This window comes from Gopherus flavomarginatus, chromosome 3, assembly GCF_025201925.1.
Source record: "Gopherus flavomarginatus isolate rGopFla2 chromosome 3, rGopFla2.mat.asm, whole genome shotgun sequence".
In the NCBI taxonomy this organism is placed as follows: domain Eukaryota; kingdom Metazoa; phylum Chordata; order Testudines; family Testudinidae; genus Gopherus; species Gopherus flavomarginatus.
This window is the reverse complement of record NC_066619.1, coordinates 77,922,861-77,940,105: the sequence shown is the minus strand read 5'-3', so window position 1 is coordinate 77,940,105 and position 17,245 is coordinate 77,922,861. Positions and strand designations below refer to the sequence as shown.

Genomic DNA, 17,245 nt, shown 5'->3' with positions numbered 1-17,245 from the left:
TTGCATATTTTGGCATTGCCCCACGGTCTGGCAGGCCGTGTGTGTCTGAGCGCACTGAGATGCCTGCAGGCTCGCCCCAGTTTGAGTCGTGCAGCTAGAGGTGTATATATAGAGAGGGAGGGATCCTTTTGTCTCCTTTCCCCTGCAAAGAGGCTCTGTGAGCGCGGGCAGCGGCGGGACAGATGTGAGGCGCTGTCAGACTCGCACGTTCCCCATCGCATTACGTGAGCAAACAGCGGCGGAGCAGCCCGCCAGGCGGGCTTGTGTAACTTTGCAAATGTGCCAGAAAGTTTAAAATCCCTGAGCCCTCCTCCTCCCGCCTCCAGTCCGGACCCCAGAGAAAGCCGGAGGACGATGAGAGGCGGGTTGTTTGCTGCTGCTGCTACTCAGAGCCGTGCCCTGTAAACACCCCGCGAGCGGACAAGCTCCCTCCTTTCGGAAGGTCTCTGCCTCCCCGGCCCGCCCGCGGGGATTGAGCCTGGCTGCGGCCAGCGGCGTTTGGCGAGCGACCTTCGGGCCCGCCCGGGGCTCTTAAAGCGGGGAAGATGCAGGTGGCGCTGCCAGCGGCTTTGCTCGCCCCGCTGCAGGTGTGGGTGTACCTGAGCTGCGCCTGGCCCGCCGGCTGCCAGCCGCCGCCGCGCCACAACCCGCCGGCGCCCGCCGCCTGGAGGCAGAGGATTCAGTGGGAGAACAACGGGCAGGTGTACAGCCTGCTGAGCCTGGCCTCCCAGTACCAGCCGCCCCGGCGCCGGCAGGCAGCGGCCGCGGGCAGCCCCATCCTGCTGCTCCGAAACAACGCCACGGCCCCGCGCGGGGCTGCTGCTGCTGCTGCTGAAGCCGGCGCTGCCCAGCCGCCGGCCGGGGCCGCCAGCAGGGGCTCGGGGGCTCGCCACTGGTTTCAAGCCGGCTACCAGCCGCCCCCCGGCGGCACCGCAGGGCAGAGGAGCCAGGGAGCCACGAGCGGTTCAGCCCGGGGCGCTCCCCAGGGGGCGTCTCGGCCCAGCGCCCCCCACAGCTCAGGCGTCGGCCCCAGGAGGGGCAACAGCACCAGCCCGGGCAGCCCCCCGCCCCGGAGCAATCTGAGAGCCGGCCGGGAGGATGCCATGGTAGGAGACGATCCCTACAACCCCTACAAGTACACGGACGACAACCCCTATTACAACTACTACGACACCTACGAGAGACCCCGCCAGGGCAGCAGGTACAGACCCGGCTACGGCACCGGCTACTTCCAGTATGGTAAGAGCCCCGCACCCCCCGAACGCGAGCAGTAACCCCGCGCCCCAGGCTCGGGCGGGGGCCCCACCGCCAGCTCTTAGCTGGGCTCTCCGCTAGTTCCCACAGCCCTCCCCGCCTCAGCCAGCAGCCAACCCAAACGCCAGCACAGCACATAGCGATAGGCTTTGGCAGGGGACTCGCATCCCAGCATGCTCTGGGGAAATGACCAGCCCTGCCTGCCCCACACGAGGCAAAAATCTGACACGGTCCTAGGATTCCTAGGATCATATGGTAGTCTGAGGGGCCCGAGCCCGCAGGATTTAGGAGGCGAGAGGCTGGCTGCAAACAATAGGCTGTGCCTGTCCAGCAAGAAGTTTAAATGCTTCTTGTGACCTAAAGGGTGGCGGCAGGCTATGGCCAAAATAACTTCTTCTGATGCTTGAAAAATGAAACAAAATGTTAGCAGACATGTTCTGGGTTTGATTGTGCTGTTGTGTGGTTGGTTTGATGAACTGCAGGTCTTCCTGACTTAGTCCCGGATCCCTATTACATCCAGGCATCCACATATGTCCAAAGGGTGTCCATGTACAGCCTCAGATGTGCTGCCGAGGAGAACTGTCTGGCAAGGTAGGCATTGCTGCTGACTTCTCCCTTACATTAGCCTCAGGCACTGCTTCAGTTTCTTCTAGCCTAGGTACCCAACACCAAGGAAAGCAGGAGGGAAAGTAAAGACAGAGGGCTTTATAACAGGTTCTGAGTCTAGCTTCTTTTGGGGCCTGGTTATAATGTTTCAACAACAGACAAGAAGAAAGGGTAAGGTACTAACCCATATTTTGAAAAAGTGACAAGTGCTTTTGGGTGCCTCCAGTTGATAGAGCTTAGCTCATTTGAGATGTGGTAAAGGAGCCTGATTTCCGAAGGGTAGGTACTCTGCACTTTCTGAAAATCAGGCCTCTTTAGCTTCAGAAATGTTTAGATACACCAAATCACTTACCCCTTTTGAAAATCTTTGTCCCTGGTTTTACCTGGAATCTGGTCTTTTTCAACTCTCTCCCTTAACCTGAAAAATCGTCGTTTCATTTTTAAAAAGTCACCAGCTGCTCATTTGTGTGGGTTCACAAAATAGCGTACTCCCTGTTCTTGGGCACATGCAATACAACATCTGTGAGACAATCTAGCAGAAAAATATTTGTGATAATCTCTTAGAATTTTGAAAAAAAAATTCTTTACTAGGGAGTTGTCCGTATTCACTTGGCAAAACAGGGATTTTTCCTGTTTTGACTGGAACTGAAATTAACATGGCTGAGTTTCATAAATTTAACTTGTATAGTACCTTACCATGCAAAACAACTTTGTTTATTCACCAGTTTCATAACCTGGTTGTAGCATAGCATTAGGGAATCATTTTTGTTAGTTTGCTGCAGGAAAACTAGCAAATGGGAGCACAAAAGGTTGATTATGTGGTTCTTGTTGGTAAATTGATAGTTAAAAATCAGATATTTAAAGAGTTATAATTAATTTAAGATAGACCAAATTGGGACCAAAATGTCTTGACTGTAGCCTTTTAAACTACAATGGAAACAAAATCGACTCTGGCCATGAGATCAACTACAAGATATTTTGTTTTACAGAAACTATTGAAAAACAGTTTTTCATGCCAAACAGGGACATTTTTACAGCTATCCATTGTTAAAGTGATCTTATGCTCTTGGCTATTGTTAAACACCATTGATTTCCCTAAATATCAAAGCATTTCTAACCAGCGCTCATCAGGTATCAAAATCCTGCTCTTACTGAAATCGGTGACAAAACTAACATCAACAGGAGGACTGAGTCCTAGAATGTTACTAAAGCCTGCATCCAATACCAGAAGCTCCTAAATACACCATCGAGCATTCTTGAGCATCCTCAGCTATTTAAATTAATGGGGTTGAAGGTGCTCAGCAACTTGCTAGTTATGACATCTAGTCACAGAAGGGTGAATGCTGGATCATAAGCCAAGAAGCAGCAATCTTGAGTGTTTAATATTTTATAAATATACTTATGCCTCTTTTTACGTCATTGCAGTTCAGCTTACAGGGCAGATGTCAGAGATTATGATACTCGAGTGCTTCTGAGATTCCCCCAAAGAGTGAAAAATCAAGGCACATCAGACTTCCTACCAAGCAGACCCCGATATTCATGGGAGTGGCACAGCTGTCACCAGTGAGTGAAGTGCCCAGTATGGTACCTTCTACTTATCTTTTTAATTTGTCATTTGTTAATTGTAATGTGATATGTTTTGTTACTATCTAGGGGAAATATAGCTATAGGGTTTTGCTCTCCACTCCCATTTTATGGTAATAGCTCATTATATAGCTACACATGTGAGGATGAAGAATTGAAATGATCAAATGAAAATAAATAGTTCATACTCACATACAAATATGACAGTCTGGAAGCCTATGCAATCAGTTTAGAATATTCGGTCACATACCCCATCTATTGAATTCAATTTTGCATAAGTCTATTGTCCATTTACCTGTATATTAAAGAACTAACCAGTGAACTTAAAAAAAAGTTACAATTATAGTTAATGCCCCAAAATGTATTGTTTACTTACACATTCACGAAAAAAAAAGTATATTCAAATACTGAATGTGTCATTTGGTCCTCTAACGGGCCATTATTTCATGAGTCAAGGAACATTTTCCTCAATATTGAAAAGAGGAATTGGAATGGTCCTTAATAAGCACTTGTACCTATATGAAGCCTCAGGGTGGTATCTTGCTATCAACTTCATCTGAAAAGAATTGGAGTTTGACATAAAAAGCGATGCCACAATAGATACCATTTAGCTCCGATATACAGTGCACCAATATCGCCTTTGCAAGGCGAACGTTGATAGACACTTGGCAAGACAAACACTGGAGAATATTTGTAACATTTTGGGACCTAATAAAACTGCATATGTGCACTTGTGTCTTTTCCAAGAGGCTTGGCGTATATGAGTTTGAAATCTTGTCCTAAATTTAGATATTTCATATCAGGTTTGTGATACTTTAGGAAAGTATATGTATTTTCTTCAGTTTATTTAAAATATGACTCTACAGTTGTGCGTACATGATTCATTTTAATACAATGACAGAAATAATGTATTCATTGATAAAGTGATGACTGGACACTGAATTCCATCTAAATATGTACCACAAAGGTTGCCATGGGCCTGATCCAGAACCCTTTGAAGTTAGTGTAATTTCTCCATTGATTTCAAGGGGTTTGGGATCAAGCCTGCACCAATGGGTCAAATTGTAAAATTGTTTATTCCTGATGGAACAATTACTATCAATTCAAATGAATATGGACCTAGCAAGGCAGATGGTTTATTCAGAGTGTAAGAAGCCTTTGATAAAGTCCAAAAAAACCCCTCTTGCTCTGTGAATGTGTTTTAGTTTTAAAAAATGTAATGTGAAACTGATACTTATAAAGGTGACAGATTGATAGCACTACAAGCTGAAATCCTTCTTCCACAGAACACGTAATCCTTGCCCTGCCAATAGGCCCTATAACCATACTGACCAAGGTGCGAATGTCGTTCTTTCAATACTCAACCAATTCTTGGACTTTGAATACGCTGCCAACAAGAATGCCAATTGTGGGGATGGTTTCTATGATGCTGACACTAGTCCATTAGTAAATGAACTATAACAATCAATTCATTTCTCAAATGACCTGCCATCAGATGGTACTGTTTAATCATCATCATTCTCTGAGTCACCTTGTCGTCCAAGTTTTTCGTTGGTGATTATATAAAATGTCTATTTTTCATTAAAGGGTGTTTGAAGTTTATTTTATTTAATCTTTTACATATACACAGCTTGCTAAAATCTTTCATAGGCAACAGTAGCAGAATGCTACAAAGACAAGCTGCTGATTTGTTGGCTCTTGCTAGTTTGCTTTCTCCATCTATGTGAGAAAAGTAGAACCACAGAACAAATAGGTGTGTCACAGCTAGTGTGAGAGACCTAGGACTGACACCCACACACACTCTCTCTCTCTCACACACACACTGGAATAGTGTACACTGTGAAACAAGTGTTTTTGCAGAACACCTTAACATCAAACCAGCAAGACTTTGAATGTCAGTTTATACATTTGAATGTAAATAGCAATTCTTTCAGCTAACCCAATCTGTAATATTAGTACATAGAGGATGAATCTCTAAGCAGAGTAGATTGTTTGCAAATATAATTATAAAGTGTCACATGTTTGGGGGACAATGGAGGTGGAAAAATAACCACAACCCTTCAGCCCCTTCCAGAAATAGCAAACTTGCCTAGAATTTACAGTATGTAAGGTAAGCATTCCTAGCCAAACAAACTGTGCCTGAAGGCAAACATTATAAAATAAATTGTTCATATTTGAGTGGTTCAAATGCTTGCTAGTGTTATTGAAAAAGAGAAAACAGGAAATTTTGGGAAAACAAAGCCAATACAAACCATTCCTTTAACAAATTAAAATGTGATTTGTTTTTAGAAGGTTGTGTTTTTATACAATTTTTTTTTTACAGTGGTGCCACTGAGAAAAATATATTAACCCATTAGTTTTATGTAAGAAATAAAATTTGGCAGGATGCACGATAAGGTAGATTAGATAGGAAACATGATTTAATAATGTTTTGGCCTCTCCTAACTGACCTGTGGTCTAACAGACATTACCACAGCATGGACGAATTCAGCCACTATGACTTGCTGGAAGCAAGCTCACATCGGAGAGTTGCTGAAGGGCACAAAGCAAGTTTTTGTCTTGAAGATACCTCCTGTGATTATGGATACTATAGACGATATGCATGTACAGCACATACACAGGTAAAGAGATGGTTCTAAAGAACCAAGAGATTTTCTTTCTTGCAGTTTGCCTTACTTGAGAGATTTTATGTAACATTACAGGCTCCAATGCTCAGGTGCCTTAATTAGCTATGAGATAATCACCCCAGGGTAAGGGGAATCTACTGGTGGCATAATACCAGCATAGCAGCTTTTGTAGTCTCCTTCCACTACAGCCCTGTAGGGGGTGTGGATGCTGAAGTGGGTGGCTGGGGCTTTCTTGTACACTGGAGCCCCTGGAGCCATTGGCAGCTGATGTACATCAAAACAGTCCTCAGGGTACTCTGATTTAGATTGGGGGACTGGCCATCAGACAGCAGGCCCATGATCAGGGGCAGTAAAGAAATCCTTTAAGGTCTTACTCCACTTCTTTCATCTCAATCCACATTCTGTTGTCTTTGGCTGCAGTCAAAGATCAGAGCTAGTATTCTTTCTTCTCAGAGCCTGATAGTGCAAGGTGCTGTTTCCTCAGTTCCCAATGCTGTCAACGGGGGTTTGAGGGGATTCAGTACACCACAGCATCATGCTCTGTGCATACATGTAACAGACATTCAAATTAATGGGAACTGTGTGAACATCATGAGCAAACTATATCCCTTTTTCTGCAGAGGTAGTGATTTTATCCCTGAGAAATGCCAAATATCTTCTGATGGTGGATGTGTCCATATTTAAATCTTAAGTACTGTATAATGAATTGTCTACAATATGTAAAGTTTGTGAAGGGGTTTTAAAAATAGTCTCTTTGTGTAGGTTACAGTGTTCACCTAACATATATTTTACAGCTGGAGTACTTTTGTCACTAGAGTCAAGGCTGTGTCAGCATTTCCACTGTAAACCCTTATTTTTAGGGGTTGTAATTGGACTGTAAAACTTTGCACTAGACTCAAACTTGGCACATGCAAGTAGGGCATAAGCTGATTACCAGCTGGGGTCAGGAGGGAATTCCTACACGGCTTTGTCTTGCATAGTTAAGTGCCTTATGAGGATTTTTCATTTTCCACTAAAGCATCCTATACTGGCCACTGCTGAGGATACCAGACTTGATGGACCATTGATATGTTCCAGTGTGGCAATTCCTATAGTCCTAGCAACAAAGTAGGAGGTTTTTTGGACACACAGATCTGGAAAAACCTCTGTGGCCATTTTGGATACCCTCTGAATTCTTTCAGACATTTCTGATGTTTCAAAACCTGTATTTGCTTGAAGAGAAAAACCCTATTAGGCCATTTTTTGCAGAACTAAAGACGTAGACAAATAAAATACAAGGATAGCCCTTAAACTCTGCTTCCTATGCCAAGAGAGTACTTTACTCTTTGCACTGGATGCAGAGTTCATCTATGGCCAAAGCTAACACTTCTTTGAGGCAGTCCAAGATTCTAGTGGCAATATTCACATAAATGAGTTTGGAACTGGAGGATGGGATTCACTGAGTACGCATCTAATGTCCTAATTCACAGAGCAAAGTTATTTCTTGATTTTTCTTATATTCAAATAAATTTAGAAGGAAAATGGTTTAAAATGAAGCTGCCAGGACAAGAAACAGGAGCTGTGTATCCCTCCCCAACTTATCCCACAAAAACGGTGATGAATATTTTTTGCTGAATTGGTCTCTAAGATTCTAAGTCTTAAGCAGCAGCTATAAGAACTTCCTCTTCAGATAGAAGGGATCTAAAATGGCATTTGCAAATAGTATGTCTGTGACTTTATCGGTGCTGTACTGTCTCATGCAGGATCCTCCCTACATCTACCAAACTTTTCAAGTGGCCTTGTATTTTCTCCCCAATGGACCAAAATAACTCCTTTGATTTCATTTAATCAGGTAAATAGGTAAGAAAAATCACAGGTGTTTAGTCAAAATTTGAGATGTTTATTTGAACTGTACCCAAGCTTCTTGGGCCTGCAAATCCAGGATTAAACTATCGCAAGATTTCCAGTGCTTCCTGTCAGGCTGAAAATACTGTGAGAACAGCCTCCCTCATAATATTTCAGCAATGCTGGTGCCAAGCTGAACTAGAAAGTGGTACATGAAAAAAGACAACAGGAAAAATGATAGCCAAAACTTTTTGAACCTCAAAAGCCATTCAGTCGAAATTCAGAGTTTTAGGTGTAGATTTTGGTCAGTTCTTATCTTTTCTGAAATGATTCCTTCACCTCTTGCAAATAAGTGACACTTTAGGTAATACTGTCAGATAATACTTAAATATAGCGATTTTAAATTTCAGGTATATGTAATCAGTAAATACCTACTATATTAAAGTGTATAAATAGTAAGACTAGTTCAAAGTTTTCCATTGAAACTGTTTTGCTGGAAAACTGGGTTCTCAACAAAATATTTTCTGGGAAATGTGTCTGCTTTCCACAGAACATTTTGATTTTGAATCAAACTGATTACCTGAAAAATGAAATTTTTTTAAATTCTGAAATGGAACCATGCTGGCTCAGGGAACTGTAGTTTATCCCCTATCGTCTGGTTGGGGATCCCAACCTATATCTCCCATGATGTGCTATGATGCACAGCCTCCCCTCAGCAAGAGGGGAGACTGGTGCATCATGGGAGATGAAGTCCCTTGGAAAGACCAGTCTATTAAGAATGGGAACATGGAACACCTGAACTATAAATCCCAGGAGCCCCTGCAGCAGCATTTCAGAATTGAAATATTTCTGGTTTTGGCCGAAATATTTTTTTTTTGATTTTTCATTCAAAACTTTCCATGAAAAACAACCCTTATTTTCCAACCAGCTATAACAAATACCTATTTATCCAAAAGAGCAGAACAGCTTGTAAGTGATGCTCCAATCTCTCAGATAAGCATTGTAATTACTGGTACCTATTTATGAATCGTTTTATCTTTAATTTTCTTACGTGGGAGAAACAACGAAAAGTCAATACAACGGCTCTGTCAGAGCTAGGCAGTACTATTTAAAACAAACAAAACCCAGAAAGTTCAGATTCAATGCTTAACTCATTCATTGGTGCCTTTTCCCCCCCAGTGATGGGCACGAAGGAAGCATTGTGGTGTTACCTGAATTTTTTGATGGTGTTAATGTTGATTTCTGAAAATATATTCCTTAGACTCCTTTGCTTGCATATTTTTAGGGACTAAGCCCTGGCTGTTATGACACCTACAATGCTGACATAGATTGCCAGTGGATTGATATTACAGATGTAAAGCCTGGAAACTACATACTGAAGGTATGGGGTGTGTTTTGAGAAATCATAACTATAAATCCCTTTAAGCCAGCAGAGCAGATTACCAGTCCAAACCCAGTTGTAAATGGCATTTTCCTTCCTTCAAGGTTAGTGTAAATCCCAGCTATTTGGTACCAGAGTCTGATTACTCCAACAATGTAGTACGCTGCGATATCCGCTATACAGGCCATCATGCATATGCCTCTGGCTGCACAATTTCACCGTAAGTAGATTCCTCTTTCTTTGTAACTACTTTACAGTCATAAAATTAATATTAGCTAATAGGTTTATAGTATCTAGGGGTGAATTTTGCATTGAATAGATAATTGCCAAATGAGTTCTAGTGATGCAAACTTTGTAAGTGTATAATTTTATACTTAGTGTGGAGTGTGCTAGTTTGGATTACAGATAGAATTTAAAGAGGTTTTTTTTGTGTGTGGGCAGAATGGGAATGATTATTTTGCTAATTACAACTGCATAGCTTTCAAATTATAGTTTCTTGTAATGAAGCTATTTTCTTCAATCTTCCATCAGATTCATAGAACCATTTGAGATGGAAGGAACCTACAATAGTTTATCAAAATCTATTCCTCTCCCAGTACAGAACACCTACTAAAATTCTTGTTAGAAAAAATTGTTTTTGAACTCTTTAATTCAGGATTTATAGCAGGGGTTCTCAAACTGTGGGTTGGGACCCCTCAGAGGGTCACAAGGTTATTAAATGGGGGGTTGTGAGCTGTTAGCCTCCACTCCAAACCCCGCTTTGCTTCCAGCATTGATCATGGTGTTAAATATATAAACATGTTTTTAATTTATAAGGGGGGGGTTGCACTCAGAGGCTTTCTATGTGAAAGGGGTCACCAGTACAACAGTTTGAGAACCACTGGTTTATAGAGATTTTAAAATTGCTGCTCCTACCTGGATTCCCAGCTGTTCTCCCTGGCTCAACTGCCTTCTTGAATTTGCAGTCACAAGCCTCCTGATGCTTATTCAGTTGTCATACAGAGCATTCACACAAAGCTGTTGCACAGGTTGCTGAGGGGCCCTTGAAACACTTTGTTAAAAACAAACCAAACCAAACACGTGAACTTACATATTACCGTCTCACTGCTACAGCAAGGCCCCCCAGAACGGTTCTTCCAGCAACACCTCATTTACTGTTTCATGTTAGCTCCCTTGGTGTTCAAGCAATAACCCTTAACTATGTCTGGCCACAAATTCTTTTGTAAAAAGCATATGTACATTGAACAATATCAGTGTTCCCTTCAGATTTTAGCTTAACATAGCTTATGAACATTACGCAGAAAAATAAGTACTATGTTATAACCACATATAGAGGAGTGGACTTTCCAGTTATTTTTATACAATACATGATTACAGAATCACATTATTCATGTGTGACATTTAGTAGTTGGTTTAATCTGACTGGAAATAACAAATGAGAGCATTAATCTTATGTGGAAACCTTGGTGACATTATTAGTTTTCATTTATTACTTTGGAATTTAAATAAAATGGTCAGTGTGGATAGACATAACTACCTTAATGAAGTCTTCACACTGATCTCATTTGGATGCTGCTTAATTACTGTGTCACGGAGCACATCACTCACTGCTGAACTGGCACCTCCTCCTGGTCGTTCTGGGGATTAGCTCGAGGCCAACACCCACATCTGCGGTCTGCACCCCATCAGGAACCGCAGAATCCTCTTCGTGGCTGGGCCCTCTGGCCATGTCACTATCTGCGTTCTCCCTTTTGGGGGGAGATTTAGCTCTTTAGTAGTCAAACCATGTCCCCAGTGGCGATTGTATTCAGTTGTCCTGCCACTTCCTCAGTGGCGAGTGCAGGGTATCCAGGCCTGCCCACTGCTCCAGGTCCCAGCCCAGGAACCCTCTGAACTGCAGTTACTTACTGTGCTCCTTTGTCTCTACTATCACTGCATTTCCCCTGGCCACTTCTGTGCAGCCACAGCACCCTCCTCAGTCTCACAGCCCATCTGGAGCTCCTTCTGTCTTCCTGCCTGCACCGCTCTGTCCAAGATGCTATGGGGTTGCAGCCTACTCAAGACAGTTCTCCCTCCTTGAACTCCAGGCAGCCACTGACCCTGTTCTGCCCTAAGGCTCTTTTTAACCCCTTACTGGCCAGTGTGGGGCTGATGCCCCATCACCTACCAATTGTAAGACTTATCTCACTTTGAATTTACTACAAAGTCCTTTGTACTGGGAAATCAAACACTGATCAAGCAGGGCTAAAATAACAAATATTTGTATCACCCCTGTGTGAAGACCTAGGCTCTTATCACCCCAGTCACAAAGAATAAGATAGGTCCATCAGTGACCATTAGACAAGATGGGCAGGGACTCAACCCCATGCTCTGGGTGTCCTTAAACCTCTGACTGCCAGAAGCTAGGACTGGATGACTGAGAACTGATCACTCAATAAACTGCTCTGTTCTGTTCATTCCTTCTGATCCAACTGGCACTGGCCACTGGCAAAAACAGGACACTGGACTAGATCAGTGGTTTTCAAACCATGGGTTGCGACCCAGAACTGGGTCGCAGAATGTAAGGCATTGGGTCACAGCAGCTCTGGTCAGCACCACCGACCGGGCCATTAAAAATCCTGTGGGTGGTGTTGCCTGGCTAAGGCAGGCTAGTCCCTACTTGTTCTGACATTGCGCTGTGCCGCGGAAGTGGCCAGCAGCAGGTCTGGCTCCTAGGTGTGTGTGGGGGGGGGGGAGGGAGGGCCCAGGGCTCTGCGTGCTGCCCCTGCTCCAAGCACCAGCTCCGCCTGGCCAATGGACTGACTGGGAGGCACCTGAGGTAAACCCATGTCCCAATCCCCTGCCCCATTCCTGAGGCCTCCCAAACCCAGAGCCCTTTCCCGCACCCCAAACCCCTCATCCCTGGCCCTACCCCAGTCTGCACCCCCAGCTGAGCCACTCCCGCACCCCAACCCTGCCACAGCCAAGCCCCCTTCACATCCTGAACCCCATTCCCAGCCCACCCTGAAGCCCTCACCCCACCCCAGCCCCTCCCACATCCCAAGCCCTCATCCCCACCTCCACTGGGTCACCCAGTATGGCCATTTTCAAGTTATTAAAAGCAACAAGTTAAATGGCCTTGGCCTGGTCCTTTATTTGTTCTCACCATCAGAGTGTCTGTGCTTGTGGGAGAATGAGGTGTGCTGCAAGTTATGAGTGGTTATTTTTGGCAGAGCAGTGTGAAGAAACTTTCATGGCATCTCCCTGCACTAGGACTAGCTCTAATCAGAGCCTCCAGTAACAGAGCTTCTATTCATTTGAATTCAAGAAGGGGAGGAGAGAGAAAAGGTTAACAGAAGGATGTCAGTTAGGGTTATGTACAGTTACTTTGCTTTGTAGCCTCCCCTCTCAGCTTCCTAAATTAATAAAATACTGTAATGATATTCATATTCAAACGTACAAAGGAAAGCAAGTTCTCTAGTTCCTTTTGTGCTGCATGTTCATACTGATGCATAGGTATTTAACACAGGTGGGTTAACTTTGTTTAGTACTCGTTTGCTAATGTATGAAATTTTTAACAAATTTTTCCTTTTTTTAAATAGATACTAAGATGCAAGAAAATGGACGAGTCAGTGCCCACTGTTTTGTACTGTAATATCATTATATAAACTTCAGTAGAATATGAACACTTCACAAAAAGCAAAAAAAATTCAACACAAACTTTTATGTCATTTTGAAGCATAATGGCTGCTTCATAAGATGTGTAACTGGATTTTTAGCACTCAAATTGTCATTTACTTAAAAAAACTATTGCAATGTGTGGGATTGGTGATTTATGCACAGATTTTCAAATTCTAAAGAAAATTAACTCATTCACAGAACAAAGTTTTTTTGTGTTTTGTTGTGTTTTAAACTCCACTGGAAATCAGAGTGCAGATAACAGCAGAGTTTGGTCAGTGCACTATCTATGAATGAGCTGTAATCTCTTTAAAAGGTAGCAAAAATGTATAGTACTAAATAAAATGCAATTAGTAGAGTAGTAATGCTGGCTAGCTCAATGAACGCCAGATCAAAGACCAACTTGGGAGCGATGCTCCTGCCGTTACAGTAAAACTAATTGGATACATTGGATGCAGACGAGAAAAGTATCCCTGGTTTTCAAGGAATATCAACATATAGCAGAAAAATGTTCATGTATGCATTAGTTACACCCCATATACGAAATTTATGTTTATTTTACATTTTTAATATATTAGTAGGTAAACCATTTTCTCAAGCCAAATGCATACTGGGGCTTTGGCCATAAGCCTGTTTTACTTTTGGAGTAGAATTAAAGAACTTAGTCACTTTTCTCTGTGAATAGAGATTTTCAAAATGGGGCTCTTAAAAGGATCTACCATTAATTCAATGTGAGTAAAATGAACTAGGATGAACTCCTATCCAGCAGAAACAAGGCTTCTGAAAGCGACATTGGATAGTCCCAAATCATTCGCTGTGAGGGGAGGGGGAAAAAAAAAAAAGCATGAATTGAACAGGCCAACCAATTACAATAAGTGACAAGAGGCAATCAGCTCAGAGGCACCACAAACAGAAATAGGCCAAAAGACCTATCAGGGTGTTCTTATTGAGAAAAGGCCTTTTACTTGTATTCCCATTAACATTATTTTACACTTAGTATTGTACTTGATTCTTAATTGCATATTTGGCTATTCAGAGAATGAAGCTTAGAATATTATACAGTATGTATAGAATAGTAGTTGGTGTATGCAACACAGAAAGTACTTTAGTTAGGTCAATCATGAAATATTCAAAGCGAAAAACTTTCAGCCCAAATGAACAAGATACATCATGCTGCTTACTGGTGGGCGTTCACAAAAGTACAATTATTTCATGTATGCAGTGGACCAATCAGTAAGCTAAAACAGCTGTGATTTTTGTTTTTTAAACTGTGAAATTATTGCTCACAACATTGTCCGGATACTTTTTCCGAAGATTACAGATGGTGCAATGCTAATCTTGCAGCTCACAACAGCCAAAGCTCAAAACCTTTAGAGTTTTAATGGCATTTATCTTTATGTATTTGTGTAGCTTGAGGAATATTGGGGTGTTTTGTTACAACTTTGGGAAATATTTTAAGCAATATTTGCCAATATTGCATGCAGTAGAACCATGCAAATTTAATTTTGAATTTGTGTTAGTTATCAGAATATCCTTGAGGACTATGGATCAGCTAATTATTTCCTACATATATTTTGTTGTTTTAAGATCATCAAATGTTTCTGTCCAAATCACGATCATGTTCTGGCACAATAAACCTAAACAACCGAAACATCAACACTTAGCCAGACTGACACTGATGACCTAAGAACCATTAACTCATTGAGGGCATGGCCCTTTATGACTACTCACTCACCTTTCACTTCTGCATGCGGAATGGGTCCAGTTTACATCTGCAGGCTGCTATGTTTTCCATTGGTTTTCCTCATTTGGTTGATAAATGATCATTTTAGTCACTCACCAAGTGGGTATCTAACTCAAGCAATAAAGTTTGAAAATTAGACTTGGTACATTTTACTGTAGTAGGGCTCTATGCACATCAGCAGTTAAAGTTGTGCCATTATTTCTCATAAAAAAGCATTATTTTCATGTGTTTATAATTGCACAACTATGTTCCAGACTGAAGTTTGGCTTTTGAGGTCTGAGCTCCAGAACAATTTTTGTAAATAGATTTTTTTAAAAAAAGCATGCATGTGCACACATGTGTATGAATGAACGAATGCAGGTACATTTATACCTCCTGTCAAACGTGATTCAGGCCAAAATTTCCAATCTGGGATGAAGGCTCTGATTCTGCAACTTCTTGTGTGTGGGAAACTTGTACATGTGCAGTTGCATGGAAGTCAGAGGATACGTCTACACTGCAAACACGTACCAACTGCAGCAAGTCTGAGAGTTCAGGTCTCCAGACCTCGGCTGGTGCTACACAGCTAAAAATAGCAGGGTAGATGTTCGCGTTTGGGCTGGAACTCGGGGTTTGAAACCTGGTGAGGGGAGTGATTCTTAGAGCCCAAGCTGGCATGTCTACACTACTATTTTTAATACCATAACACAAGTCCCGCAAGCCTGGTTCTGTAGAGCTGGACTCTGAAAACTGTAGGGCACAGCACATTTAGGATCAGCCATTAGCCAGGAGCTGTGCAGCCAGGAGGCACTCTGAGGTGTGATGTTCTAAGAGTAGTTCTGGGGGTGTTTACTCTGTAGATGCCCTGAGATCTGTGGGATTTTCCTGTAGCTTTGCAGGTATCTGCAATGTTGGAGAGCCACACCCTCTACTTACCTCCCTACTAGATGATACCTCAAAAACTATGGAAGTTTAAAAAGTTTGCTGAGTATCTTTGGCTCTCCTGTAGGAAGACATATTCTGGCCTTTAGTGCTGATGCTTCGGCTGCCAAATGATCCACTGATTTAAGAATCTTTAATTACTCATTGACATGATAGATGTTAGGGCTCCAAAGACACCTTCACTGGTAAATGAACACATTTTACATGTTGATCTGATAGACAATGGAACTTCTTTTCTTTAGCTAAATACTGTACAAGTTTTAAAACGTTTTAAACAATGGGAAAAGAGATGAAATTTGCTCACTGTTCAAGAATACATGAATGGTCTTGCTTAAAATCAACAAAAGCTAGGAATGTCAGAAATAAAGTTGGAAAAATTAATACAATCTGTCCTGAACTAATCCTGCTGAGTTATAATGCAGGAATAGAGAAAAGTTGATTTATATAGCTTATGAGCTAATGTTAATAAATGGAGGAGTGCTGGCCATAATTCTCAATATCTTGGTCACTGCAGGATTGATGCAGGTACCTGAAGCCTACTTTTTTCATGCTGCAATATATTTAAGGGAATGCTTGCTTTTTTTGTAGGAAATCTTTATACATTGTTTTGATGTAAGTTTATTTTATAAAACAAATTTTATTGTGTAATCATTTTAAACAGGCTTTTGGCCTGTTCCTGCAGTCTTTGAAAAGGAGCTTTGCCCTTGATCTCAAAGAATGTATGATCAGTCCAAGAGTTTGCAAAATTTTGGAAGTACAGAAATGCTTCTCTTGCAGTTTCAAATTTCCTTTGAAAATGTTAGAGCGTGCATGAAGCAATTACCTACAACATTTCAGGTCTTTAGAGAAATGTTGCACATAAGGAACATTCCCATGCAACAGACACATTACAAGAGGACTTTGCTATATTTGTAAAACCTTGAAATACATGTTTGATAATAGGTGCATATTTCTAGACAAATGTATTAAAAGAATGAGATTAGTCATCAGTTTGAACCAACAGATCATGTAGATGATATCTTATGTTGCACACCAAAGTTTACTATGCAGTTTGAATGGTGCATTCACCAAATTTACCTTCATAGTCCTTTTATATATCTGTTTTTTTAATTGTATTTGTTCATACCAAAAGGTTTATTTTCATTCATAAGATATTGAAAGTGGTCTATCCTGTGCCTCACATTATGCCAAATATGGTCTTTTCACATTTCCCAGATAAAAAAAGGTGCTGAAATAACTTGAATTAAAACCAAGAAGTGTATGCTAATAGGAAGTTATTTTTTTGTTGTTGTTCTAGCAACTAAATGCTACAAATTCAGTGAAATGCCACTTGTTTTTGCAATTTCTTGAAGGAGTTTTCAATGTTTCCTTCACTGTTTTCCAAGAATCTTAATTTTAAAATCTCTATCTTTATTTGAAGAGCTTTTATTTATAATATTCAGACACTAGCTTTGTATTCTTCATTGCACTTTCATATTCTTATGTTACATTGCCTGTATTATGGTTGCAAGTTTATGTGAAAATGACTTGAATAAAATGTTTCAAGTGTTCACACTGTCTATCCTGCTGCACCTGCGTTCAACATGGGCCTGATCCCTTTGTCACTGAGGTCAAATGGAGTCTCTTCATTGTCTCCAGTGGCACTTG

At 41.7% G+C, this 17,245-nt stretch overlaps 1 protein-coding gene across 2 annotated transcripts; it reads left to right on the top strand.

Annotated features, from left to right (window-relative positions):
• The first annotated feature begins 110 nt into the window (after positions 1 to 110).
• Positions 111 to 13,987, top strand: LOX (lysyl oxidase). 2 transcript variants are annotated; one of them, XM_050945890.1, is made up of 7 exons: positions 128 to 1,239; positions 1,737 to 1,845; positions 3,286 to 3,423; positions 5,909 to 6,065; positions 9,181 to 9,276; positions 9,381 to 9,496; positions 12,858 to 13,987. In XM_050945890.1, exons 1-7 carry the CDS (start codon positions 546 to 548, stop codon positions 12,862 to 12,864), a joined length of 1,317 nt encoding a protein of 438 aa, XP_050801847.1. In that variant the 5' UTR covers positions 128 to 545; the 3' UTR covers positions 12,865 to 13,987. The 2 variants fall into 2 exon arrangements, with proteins under 2 accessions (XP_050801849.1, XP_050801847.1); XM_050945892.1 differs by lacking the exon at positions 12,858 to 13,987 and having other exon boundaries at positions 111 to 1,239; positions 9,381 to 9,500.
• The last annotated feature ends 3,258 nt before the right edge of the window (positions 13,988 to 17,245 follow it).